The sequence below is a fragment of the Aspergillus pseudoviridinutans genome (genome assembly GCF_018340605.1).
Source record: "Aspergillus pseudoviridinutans IFM 55266 DNA, scaffold_5, whole genome shotgun sequence".
Classification (NCBI taxonomy): domain Eukaryota; kingdom Fungi; phylum Ascomycota; class Eurotiomycetes; order Eurotiales; family Aspergillaceae; genus Aspergillus; species Aspergillus pseudoviridinutans.
In genome coordinates, this window is record NW_025091285.1 from 1,641,993 (window position 1) to 1,654,157 (window position 12,165).

General features: G+C 49.4%; 3 protein-coding genes across 3 annotated transcripts; 1 reads left to right on the forward strand and 2 right to left on the reverse strand.

Annotated features, from left to right (window-relative positions):
• Positions 1–241: 241 nt before the first annotated feature.
• On the forward strand, positions 242–1,979 carry Asppvi_007638 (MFS transporter; the record flags this gene model as incomplete). Its single annotated transcript, XM_043303522.1, has 6 exons — positions 242–346; positions 405–425; positions 480–537; positions 601–1,235; positions 1,306–1,408; positions 1,468–1,979. 6 exons carry the CDS (start codon positions 242–244, stop codon positions 1,977–1,979), a joined length of 1,434 nt encoding a protein of 477 aa, XP_043159457.1.
• Positions 1,980–2,492: 513 nt separating this feature from the next.
• Asppvi_007639 (uncharacterized protein) lies at positions 2,493–3,125 on the reverse strand (the record flags this gene model as incomplete). Its single annotated transcript, XM_043303523.1, has 1 exon — positions 2,493–3,125. One exon carries the CDS (start codon positions 3,123–3,125, stop codon positions 2,493–2,495), a length of 633 nt encoding a protein of 210 aa, XP_043159458.1.
• A 2,249-nt stretch (positions 3,126–5,374) lies between these two features.
• On the reverse strand, positions 5,375–7,098 carry Asppvi_007640 (uncharacterized protein; the record flags this gene model as incomplete). The annotated part of the gene is made up of 3 exons (XM_043303524.1): positions 5,375–5,400; positions 5,477–6,250; positions 6,315–7,098. The coding sequence occupies 3 exons, from the start codon at positions 7,096–7,098 to the stop codon at positions 5,375–5,377; spliced, it is 1,584 nt and encodes a 527-aa protein (XP_043159459.1).
• Between the last annotated feature and the right edge of the window lie 5,067 nt (positions 7,099–12,165).

Consider the following 12,165-nt stretch of genomic DNA (forward strand, 5'->3'; position numbering starts at 1 on the left):
TTGTCAGCGTCACAATAAGTTTTTGAATCATTGGCGAGAGCAGATGTCATCGGCCTCCCAATATCATATCATTGGACTGGTTGGATCAAAAATGAGCTAGGGTTGCTGCTGAAAGTAGAGCTCTAAGTGACTGCATCAAAGTCTGCTGTACTAGTTCGATGGCGCCAGCTGAAGATTGACAAAAGCAAAGCGACAACACACTCGTTCAACTACTACTTTCTGAACAGAGCTCAAGCAGACGATGTTCTGCTCAAGCAGCAAAGGGCATAAACGCCCTCCCTGGCTTCTACAAATACGGTCGTCCACAGCATTCATTATCGCCACAGTATGGACGTCGTCATTTACAGTGAGTGGACATGTAAGCTAGCATTGTTACTCGTCTGGTCGCTGACTGTCTTTACCAGGATTATTTCTTATATGCAATGGTGAGCAGTTATGGAACATACTGTGCTCGCAATTGCTGATATCAGACGTGGTAGATTGTTCCAGTGATGCCAACTGCGCTTGTCGACAGGGCAGGAGTTCCATACGACGAACGTATGTCGCGCAAAACGCTGCTTATCTTCAAACGACGCTGCTGCTAACATGTTCCGTGTCCAGGCGAATACTGGGTCAGTGTACTCTTGATGTGTGAGGCAGCCGTCGCGTTCGTCTGCTGCCCCATCTTCGGGTACCTCGTCGACATCGCGCCCGCCCGCAAGTTCCCCTACCTGTTCGGGCTCATCCTGCTCGGCGCCTCGATGGGGATGCTGGCGGCCGCACATACCGTGTGGTTGTTCATAGTTGCGCGGCTGCTTCAGGGTGGGGCGACGGCCATGGTGGCCGTCGCGGGCCTGGCGCTCATGACCGATTCTGTCTCGTTCGATAATCTGGGCCAAACGATCGGGTATCTGGGCTCGTCGATTGCGCTGGGCTTCCTCCTCGGTCCGCTGCTTGGCGGACTAGTCTACAATGCTGCCGGCTACAATGCGGTATTTGCCATGGCGTTTGCGATCATCGGCGTCGACTTGGTGATGAGAGTCGCCGTGATCGAGAAGAAGGTCGCTCGCGCGTGGTTGTCGGATACGCCCGAGGAGAACCCAGGTGACGAATACCCTCAGCGCTCATCAGAAACCTTGGAAACTCCGACGGGATGGAGGAACATTGCTCTGTTGCGCATAGCCCGCCAGCCACGGGTGATTGTCTCCTCGTTCGCCCTGCTAGTCCAGGGCATCTTATACTCTGCCTTCGACTCGGTACGCTCCCCCATAGTTCTCAATCTGGCCTATTCCAAGAGAATCGTACTCACATTTCATCAAACGACAGACAATCCCCGTCTTTGTCGAAGACAAATTCGGCTGGAGCCCGTTCGGCGCAGGAATGACTTTCCTCCCCTCAGCCATAACAGCCCTCTTCCAACCATACTTTGGTAAGCCATCCAGCCAGCCAGCCAAACACCCCTCAGCACACTCTAACCAGAAATTACAGGCTCCATCTCAGACCGCTACGGCGCCCGCCTCGTAACGTTCACCTGCTTCCTCCTCCTCTCCCCACCCCTCATCAGCCTCCGCTTTGTCGAATCCAACACAACCCCGCACATCATCCTCCTCCTCTCCCTCCTCACCCTCATCGGCCTCCTACTCAACGCCTGCGTGCCCGCGCTGTACGTCGAAACGCAGCAGGTCCTCGAAGAAATGGAAACCGCGCGGCCGGGCATCTTCGGCAAACGAGGGGCCGTGGCTCAGGCTTTCGGCATCCAGACCATGTCCTCGTTTATGGGGTTGTTCCTGGGTCCGCTTTGGGGTGGGTTCGTTGAGTATCGGTTTGGGTGGAAGACGATGGCGTGGACGCTTGGATTGTTGGCCGCGGTGACGGCTGTGCCAATGCTTTGGCTGAGTAATGGGGCGCCGGGTGAGGTAGTTGAGGGGACGGAGAGGGAGAGAGAGAGGTTGTTGCCCGGGGAGAGGAGGGAGGCTGCTGATGGGAATGTTGGAGTGTGAACGATTTCCTATAACTTGTATTGTCCACTATGCATGACTGTATTACCCGTAGGATTATGTGCTGACATCGGCACACCCTCGTACGGCCTTCAAGTCATATGAATCATCTGCGTCCAGAACCGCAACCGCGAAAGAGAGTAAAACGAAAGGTCTGTATCAAACAAACCTATCAGCTATGTGAGGTGTACAGTGGTCAATTGTCATGATCAATGTTCACCGTCCCGTATACATACAACAAAGTTATATCCTCATGTACAGACGGACCGATAGATATACTCTCGAGACAGTCAAAGACAATGAGCGGAGTAATGGTAGACAAGAAAGGAAATAATAGTGAAGACAGATGAAGCACTAGTTCTTTTCTTCACGAATCCCATTTCCCAGCCACCCCTTCCCGTCGTAAGATGCAAACGCCCTCGACACCCAAACCAATGCCAGTCACTCAAACGCCCATCCATAATAGAATTTTCGCAGTCATAAGGATCATCACGGTGGATAAACTTGAAACGCAGATCAAAGGCTCAACTGATCAATGCTGCCGACTCGTCCATTGCCCCCCGATCGTCCACCACCTTTGGTCACCATCCCTAACCGGTAGAAGCGCTCCTCTCCTGCCGCCGTTCGACCACCGATATACCACTTCTCCGGGCCAAGGGCATCCCGGAAGCCTCCCGATCCACTGGAACTGTCACTCCCTCGCCGTTGGCGGTCATGACCGTCCGCGATGGGGATGGGATTTGACGAGGCAGGTGTAGGCGGGGAAGACGGAGCTAGAGGGGTCGAGATGGAAGAAGCAGGGGATTCTGTACTCGAAGTAGTCTGATTCAGCGATGGTCGTGGATGGGAGTGAGGTCTAGCGTGTGAAGATGCGGCAGCCGCGGAGGAAGAGTGGTGATGATAGTGGTGGTTCGATGCCGCTTGTACGGCAGCAGTGGTAGAGGAGGATGCTTGCTCTGCTGAAGTGGTTGCATTCGAGCCGGCACCGGCTTTGGTGGCTATTGCTCGGGCCCCTTGAGAGATCTGAGCGGCAGAGAGTGAGGACGATGGACCTGCGGCGGACTGAGTGCCGGCTGTCGAGGCCTTGTAGGTCGATTGGGCTCGAAACGCTGCTAGGAAGTTGGCCAGAAAAGGCCTGTTGGTTGACATGTTGGACATGACTTTGTTCGGGTTGGGAAGGCAACAGTCTGTCGAGTAGCACTCGAATGGGAAACACCCTAACGAGAAACGTATCCTGGATCCAACCTGTCTCGTCCGGTCCGTAAAGGGCCAGAAAGCACCTTAAATCACGTATATTACTCGAATGAGGCGATGGGATGTAGTAGACTAGTAGCGGCGGTAATTCGTCGGCTTCCCAGTTTTGGCAGCGGCAACGGGAGGAAGAGGGAGAGAGAACAGATCTGGCAGATAAATGCCTCCGGATCGACTACCTAGTATTCAGCCTGTGCGGGGCGACTAGACGAACGAATCATTCGGAGGTCTGTGATACTTTTGCTGTACAGAGTAGATAGAGAGAGAAGTGGGTTCTGAGACGAAGGATTCCCCCAAGTCACTCCGAGGTTGACCCGCTTGCCGCTGGACGAGCCAATCAACCGTTGCTGATATCGAGACTCGGCGGTGACGTCTTCACTCGCTTTAAGTCCTCTTGGGGTCCGTTAGTATGAGCACTACGCTGAGAAGCAAAGACAGTTTCAAAATAATATAGTTGGGGAATACTGACTTGATGATAAGAGAGGCAAGAGCTGAAAAACGGATCGATCAGACTGAATGGCTCATTTGAGCGGCTTCACAAAAAGGTCATGACCCTGGAGAAGGGAGTACTCGGGGTCCTGATACAGTGACGGAGGGGAACTGTGGGGTGAAACCGGCTTCTCTTCTTACCCAGAAGGTACTCCGAACTCAATATATCAGGAGGGGAAACGGTTGAAAATATCGATCATTTTATTTTAGACGGCGTGTAGACGCCTGCATACGATCTAAATCATCCGATGGATGAGATGAGGGGAAATCTAGACGAACGGCAGCTGCACCTTGAGGTAGGGAAATATCGGAACCAGAAGCGCATCTCCGCGCCGGGTAGAAGGGAAATCCAACAGCGTTGCTAGCACATGTGCATCTCCCTCCTGATACTGATGTCGGCTTGTCTTTGGTTTTTCGCTACGAGGCTGGACATGTCGTCTACAGAGTAAATTTAGGTCATATAGAAAATTTGTAGTAGCAGATTTTTTCCCAATTTGCCCGTCTTTTGCAGGTTAATCGAACATCGACTGTCTATAAATCTATTTTCTTTTTTTTTTTCAATTCCTTCCTTTTTACCCCTCCCAGGTCTTCCTGGTATCCTCTTCTTTCCCTTTTTTTGTGTTCCCATTGCTCGTTTGTCCCATGCTGCCTTCGTCAAAAAGCAACATGCACAGGCGTTGTTTGCCTGCTCGTATCCGACTCGGTTGAATCGGCACACCACCGTGGTCAATCCAAACCGATCGGAAGACGGAAAGACGAGCATGGCTCGAACACAGAGGAATGCACACCCTCCACATAGCACGTATAGAACCATCTGATATGGCTGACAAGAGATTCCAGGACTCAGAACAGAGAGTCGGCGACGCTCGGTCGTCCTGGAACGCAACCACAACCTCCGATCGTATGAAAAATCTGACCATCGAGAGACTTATCACACTCTCTTTTTTGCACTGACGAGAAGATGGCAACCAGAACAAAGGAGGGGGGAAGGGAAACAACAATGAGAATTGAAACCATAAAAGCACACGCACACGCACACAATGTAATAACAAACAAAAACAGGAAGATAAAGAACACCACAAATGTCTCTTGGCCCAAATCAAGCTCATATGTCCGAGCAGAGCGTACAGAATCTACTTACATGGTCGACAGGGAAATGAAATGCGGATCTGAACGGCCGTAAAGTGATGCAATCAGAACCCCAACAACTGTCCTTCTCCGCGCGCGTTCGGCGTTTGAAAGTACAAGGAGGTCATGCGAATCAAGACCCGAAGACGACGGCAACCTTCCCCTGAGGAATGTCGCGTCGATGAGATGAGGGAAGTGAACAACACAAAACACAATAACACATGCCCAAGTCTATTTGTGGACGCCGGATAAACCACACACCGACCCATCTGCCACTCGTAATGGAGTCGGAGAAAATCAAACCCGATTCAGAACCGCCGCAATACTGCGCTCGCCGTAGAAAAATGCTGACCGGAAGAAATCTTTCGTTTTTGGAGCAGAAATTGAAATGACCGTTTGTCGTAGAAGCCGCGAAAATACACCTCGTATGAGTACCGGGACGGTAGATCAGGCCCAGAGGAACACCTGAAGGAACAATATCCACAGGCTTCACTAGCAGTCGGGTCGCAACCATCCATTTCAGCTATTGACTATTGTCTGGCAGCTTGCACGGTGCCTGGATGAAAGTAAATTAGAAAGCTATTCTTAAACGTTTATTCAGACATCGCCACGCGCGTTCTGTTTCTACTTACCGTCGCCACTGAGAGTAGTCGAAGCCAAGTATAAGCCGTTCATTCCACCTTCTTGAGGGCCAGCCGTCGTAGTGGTAGGGTAGAACTTTCGTTCAGTTTCAACCTGAGCTTGAATCGGCTCCTGGCCGGATGCCATGGACTGGGGGAACACCTGATTGATATAGCCATCGGAGGCTCCGGGCTGGAACATGGAGGTCCAGTCAAGTCCACCAGCGTGATTCGGGTCGGGTCCAGGCATCATGGGACGCTTGGGATCAACGACAGGGGGTTTCGCCTGTTCAAGGGAAGGGCGGTCAACATTCAGCTGCTGGTTATGTGCTTCAGTGCCAGGCTGCACAAGGTACGGGTTCTGCTTGGGAGTAGCCATCCAGGATGCTCTCTGATGAGCTTGTCCATGAGCGTAGGCGTCGTCTGGCTGACCACGGCTCATCCCATTGACAGACTGCATCGTAAAGCCTAGAGGCTGCTGGTCCGTGAAACCAGGTCGGGCTGCACCCAGACCGTTCCCGTTCACGGCCCCCTCGCTGAAAGTCGTACCCGCAATGCCATTGGAAGGCGGGACGGTACTACTGACTTCCTCCTGCAAACTTTTTGCAGTATTTGCGGCAGCTTGAGCTTGAGACCTCTTCAAATGTGCCTGAGGATGCGACAAGTGAGTCGCCCCTGTGGGGTTACCGCGTCGGATGGAGCACTTCTGGAAATGACGCTTAAGAATATCACTGCGAGAGAACGTGTCCTTGCAGAGAACACACATGTACGGGCGATCACCAGTGTCTAGAAGAAGGTGAATTTTGATTAGTCAATGCCTGATAATGATAATCGAAATGCAATTACTCACGTCTTAGCAAATGGCGCTTCAAGTGTTTAGCGTGAAGGTATGTCTTGTTGCAGTGAGGGCAAGGGAACTTTCCGTCCGCGTCCTTGGCCGGGATCGTCGTATTTTTGGCGGTACCGTTGACACCATTGGTGACAGGAGTCGCGCGACCCGGAACGCTCGGAAGAATACCACGTCGGCCTTGAGATCCAACCACTTGAGTGCGTGGAGGCTCCTTTGCACCATAAGGTCCTGTACCGTTTGCAGCTGCCACAGGATCGGGGTTCATCCAAGGCGAAGCCTTGCCGTCGGGATAGCTGAAAGCGCCGGAAGGCATTCCATTGAAGTCGGGGCGGCGATCCCGGGGCGGAGCGGGTGCAATTGGTTGCGGGTAAGTCTGCGCGCTCGAAGCCGGGGGTAGCACGCTGTGAGGAGGAGGATAGTGCTGTGACTGTTGTGCCTGCGCTTGGTGATTGTGGTGGGAGAGGAAGGTCGATGGCGGCAAGCTACCCACGGTGGTATGAGGCATGATGGGTGCAGCGGATGACGCGTAAACATCATGCGTAGACGCGGGATACCTCGACAGATCCGGCCGGTATGGCGGCTGACTCATGTAGGAATGAGGGGCAGGAGATTGACTGTGATGAGGCTGCAGCGGAGGAAGGGTATGCGGCTGAGACACAGGGTACTGAGGCTGCATGGTGTACTGAGGCATTGGCATGCTTGATATGGGCGTCGAGGAAAGAGGTGTGGAGCCTTGAGGAAGGCTGGTGGATGGGGGCCGTGAAGGATGAGATCTGGGATCCATCTTGAAGCGGAGGAGGGGTCGGCGAAGACGCGAGAGGGGAGATAGGATAGGGCTGAACTGGACAAAAGGTTCACAGTATCCCGGTCATCGATCGCAGACCAAGACAATCACTCTTCCCAGACGTTTTTGAACGGGAAGCGAAGCTCAGCAGATTACTGAAATCCTTTCAATGTCACCCAGCTTCAACTGGTGACAACCTTTCCTTTGCTTAGACTTTTCTTCTTCACTTGTCCTTGCCAGTAAGGATCACTCAGAGACTTTCCCTCCTGTAACGCGGAGAGAGTAGCGTAGGACAAGGTCGGTTGCGACGGAAAGGCGGTCCTTCACAACAATCGAAAGCAGCGACGAGGATGCTACTTCTGGAGCAACAATGGATGTGTACAGGATCAAGTTCGACTCCACTGCAGAAGAAGAGTGTCAGGATTGAAGTCGAATGCTTAATCTGAATTCCCCACGGTCACCCACAAGAAAATCAAGTTGTGTGGGAACTTCTTTTTATCCGCACGTTGTCAGAAGAGTCAATGGTTCTGTATCCACCAGGGAAGCGGCGTGCAAGTGGGTCTAGCACAACCAGCAGTGCTAGAGTGGGCAGAATACTAGCCAAAATCTGCTTCGCGTCAATAGATGCACGAGATGGGGACCATGATCCTCGGATAGGGACGGTGTCTGATTCAACAACAACAGATGAAGGGCTGTAAAGAACAACGCGTATAGGTGCGGAGTTTAGGAGAGTGGAGGAGAGAGAGGAAGGGAGAGGGAAAAAAGAAAAAGTACAAGAGTTTGATAGAAAAAGACCAAGGGCAAAGGAAAAGGAAGAAGAGAAAATTTTTTTTGAAAACMAAAAAAAAATAAAAAAAAATAAAATAAAAAAAATGAGAGGGTGAATAATACAATTAAAATAAAATAAAATAAAAATGATAAAAATTCAAATACAGCACCAAGGTACGTACGGTGTCGCCGTCTGGTCAGTGGTCACGGGGAATGGAGGGGGGCGACGAACGACGGCGGCGTAAAAAGTATAAAAAAAGAAGAGGAAAAGGGAAAAAAGACGCGCGAGAGAACAAAAAGAACTGAGGGAATTGAGGGAGACTTACTACGAGGAAATTGGTTGGCACCTTTCGGGGAGGAGAAAGGGAAAAAGGAAATAGACGAATAGATAGTTAAGAGGAAGAAAAAGGACGAGAGATCAGATAGTTTACATAGTAGATACATACCGACGAGGACGGGCGGTGGCCGATCATAACTAACTCTGGGAGGCAAAACGCGGAAAACGGTTACAGAAGTGCAAAACAACAGATATTATTCTGACAACGGATGGTTTACCATCGTTTTACGAACATTTATTATTTCTATGTTATTGAAGACTGCAGAGGTCCAAACTGCTAACTTCGACTTCAAGCAAGCGTGTCAATTTTCTAAACTCATTAATATCGCAGGGAGGTACGGAGTCCTGTACGTTGTAATAGTAGGTACCTAAAGCATGCACCTACCATTTGGAACAGTTGTGTGCCGTTGACCTGATTCGCGCTTCGTCCGGTTCCCGATCATCCAGCATCCCAGGAGCCGAGCTTCGAGGGTTGTAAAGATAAAGAATGCCTGGGTTTCTACTGTACCAGATCATACAAATTTCTGATTTTTGGGATCATTGGAAGTCGAATGCTCGCATACTGCCAACTTGTGATTCTGTGACATAAGTTTCCAGCACTTGGCGCCGTACCTAGGTAGTTAGTCTTCATTCTTTTCCCTGCTAAAGTATGGAAACGGTCAAGCCTGAAAAAAAACATCCAATGAATTTGCTTACCAGCACAGGGAAAACGGCAAAATCGGCTCAGCACCTAATCAAATTTAATTCCGAACTTTGACCATCCGGAAAGCAGGAGGATGCAGAATTGAATTTAGTTGGCAGCGGCGGCAAGCAGGGGAAAATCATGATGGAATTGTAATTGTTGTTTGGTTAGTGAGATTGCACTACCTTATGATACCTACCTACTGTACTCCGTAGTAATGATGAATTCTACAGGTAGATCTTCGTATGATTCCGGCTTCCAATAATTTCCACTTCGAATGCTAATTATCCAAATCCGTGCAAAAATTCGATGTCGAATGTGGTTGTTTACAGGAAGTGGTCGGGCGTGTTCCGAAGACATCATTGGGAAGTACCATGGTGGTACACTCGCCGCATACAGACACGTAAAAGATACTTGGCAGTGACTTGTTCACAGGTGACGTGCCAGGGTTCTTGAGAAGCCTACCAATCTTGAGCGAGAACGCAAGCGGTTGTGTTGCTTTTACTGTTCGGGCTAGATTTCGGACTTTGATTTATCGCGCAATCAGACAACACCATACGTCGCGACAGGCTTCAAACATCATCCTGATTTCAGAACTCCAGTACAGAAGTGTACTTTACCGATATAGTCATAATCCACTTTGCGATGCGGCTGATTACCTACACAACAAGAAATATATCCTCAAGGAGAATAATAGAATGAGGATTGTCCATTACTGAGATTGTAGCTAGGTAGATCCTAAAGTTGAAGAGGAGGGGGCCTCGCGCGGAAGATAGAGGAAGCAAGCCATTCGCCCTACGCCATGCATGCTACCTTGTTGTGGGAGGCTGGAAGGAACTTAACCTATGGTCTATGCTGCTTTCAGGACAAGGATTACGATCCCATGCTGAACCTAGGTATCTAATAATTTAATTATAATATATTATTTAGTCCACGACAGGGACATACGTAACCGTACTTATCAAGCGTTGCTCCGATCGCGTTCAGTTCCTTTCTCATCCCTAGCTTGTACCGAATACGGAGAATCAGCGACACAAAGTGGCTGATCAAAGTTATTTGTGCTTCTAATTAGTTATCATTGCAGGCTTTCAGCGCTTCTGTTGTCTGGTTATTGTTCCACAGCAGTCTTGATATTATCAAGCTTAAGCTCAAGTGGAGGGACTCCAGCTCTTGCACCAGTTCTCCGCAATTGACAGTCCCGCCCTTCCAGATGTTCATCAGGGGCTCAACGGGATCCTCATGGCACATCCACATTGATTCCACATGCGAGGATGGTAGCTCGCAGTGGTAGAACCTTATCATGGTCATCACAGTTGTCGAGATGAGTGGAGTGGGACATGTTCGGATCCTAGATTCAGTGAACAAGATCATCCTGAATATGGATCATAGCCCACCTACTCCATCTTATGGCATATTTAGATCTACCTGACAGCTCGGGGTGCCTTGCACAGTTATTTTGGCGATATCAACGCCTATGGACATAACCAAATGCTTCGTTAAAAATATATTATTATGGGACGGTCTGTACGGAGTACTTGCGGTCACATACACCTATTGAGATAGCGAATACCCTTTAAAGTACGAATACCAGAACAATATTTTGCAGACTGCCAATATCATAGTCTACATCAAGGCTCATGGCGTAGTCGTCGAAAAAGTACCTACTGTCTTGTCTAGACCTCTGTCTTTTCTGCAGTGTCACTACTGTGGAGCGAAACGGCTCTCATAGATAATGTGCATCTCGGGAGTCGGGTCTCCGCATTGAAGTTTGCTTTCAGCAAATATGATCATGCAATTGGATTCTTCCTCCTAATTCACACATATAGATTGGGCGTGAAGATAATTCGATAAGACCAAAGTACCATGTCATGGGTCTGGTGCTCACAGGAGGTTATCTCAATTCCATTGGACGAGACTCCAATGGTTTCGCACCCCTCGACTTCGAGCTGAAAATAGAAGTTAGTATGTTGCTCTGATCTAAGAACAACAAGAAGAACATGATGACCATGTGCGAGTACGTAGGTAGCTATGACTATCTTCATACAACAATATCCCAGACAATGATGGCTGACCACTGTCGTCGGCCTTTAAAGAGCATCCAGACTTGTCCTCGGATTCCATTCAATCGTAATGATGCCACGCAATGTTTCCTAGTAAGTCTATGCAATTATGCAGTAGTATCTAGCAACCAGGTAGAATGCAGCGGAGAATGGCAGTACCGAGTATCTACACTGTAAAGTACCTTACGTACTCGCCCGACTCAAATACCAACCCAAAAGAGCTCGACCCAAACCGTCCAATCCTAATTAGCCCGTCCTTGGTTCTGGTTTCGTGGCCTTTCGCCACCATCCCAATGAGGAAAGTATGATGAATCATATCGGCAATAGACGGAGAGTCTCGAGAGATTTTGATCCTCGTTACAAAGCAATTACCAGGCCGCCCTCGAATTGATCAGCCGGGGTGCAATTAACCAGGATTGAAGTTATTATTGTTGTCAAGGAGTCTATAGATAATAGTGCTGTCTAGTTCTACAACTGCAAGATCATGGGATGGGCCCATCATCTTTTAGACCCAAAAAGGCCGGCGGTTATTCTCCACCAGGAGAGTTTCGCTGGGAGCTTCTCCCGCTTCGATTGTGGACCACAACCAGAGGCGGGATCGTTGCATAGATCGTTCTTCAAGCTTGCCTATCTGATCTGCCTTGGGAATCATTAAATCAATAACTGTAGGTCTCAAAGAATGATACTCATCAGACAACGAATGAAAAGTGGAATGAAGGAGCATATCACTCCTTTGCATAATCAGCGATTCAATATTCAAATACATCATGATTTCAAGCTATTTCTAGGTACTGTACTGTACTCCGTAATACATCCTAATACATTCTCGTCCTGCGGAGCGCGGAAAGGAGCGCGGCAGTATTCGTGTCTCATACAAAATTCCGCCTACCTCCCCTGCTAGGCTGCCGCCAATCCATCTCACGACAGAGGACTATCAACAATGGTGTACCTCTCTATGCGGGTGGGAGGAATTCCACGACATGATCAATAGGTGTCAGTTATGCGATAATCATGATGACCTATTTGAGACACGAAATCATCCAAACAAAACTTTCACAATAAGGTGAAATGGAACCCAAATTTCATGAAGTCAATCCCAAAAGCCAATTTGTCAACAACTCACAGACATTGCACTGCGAGTCAAAATCTATCTACTCGCTCGAGTTGCCACTTACGGCGCATCCATGGTTACAGACAACAACGTTTCATCACTCCAGGGC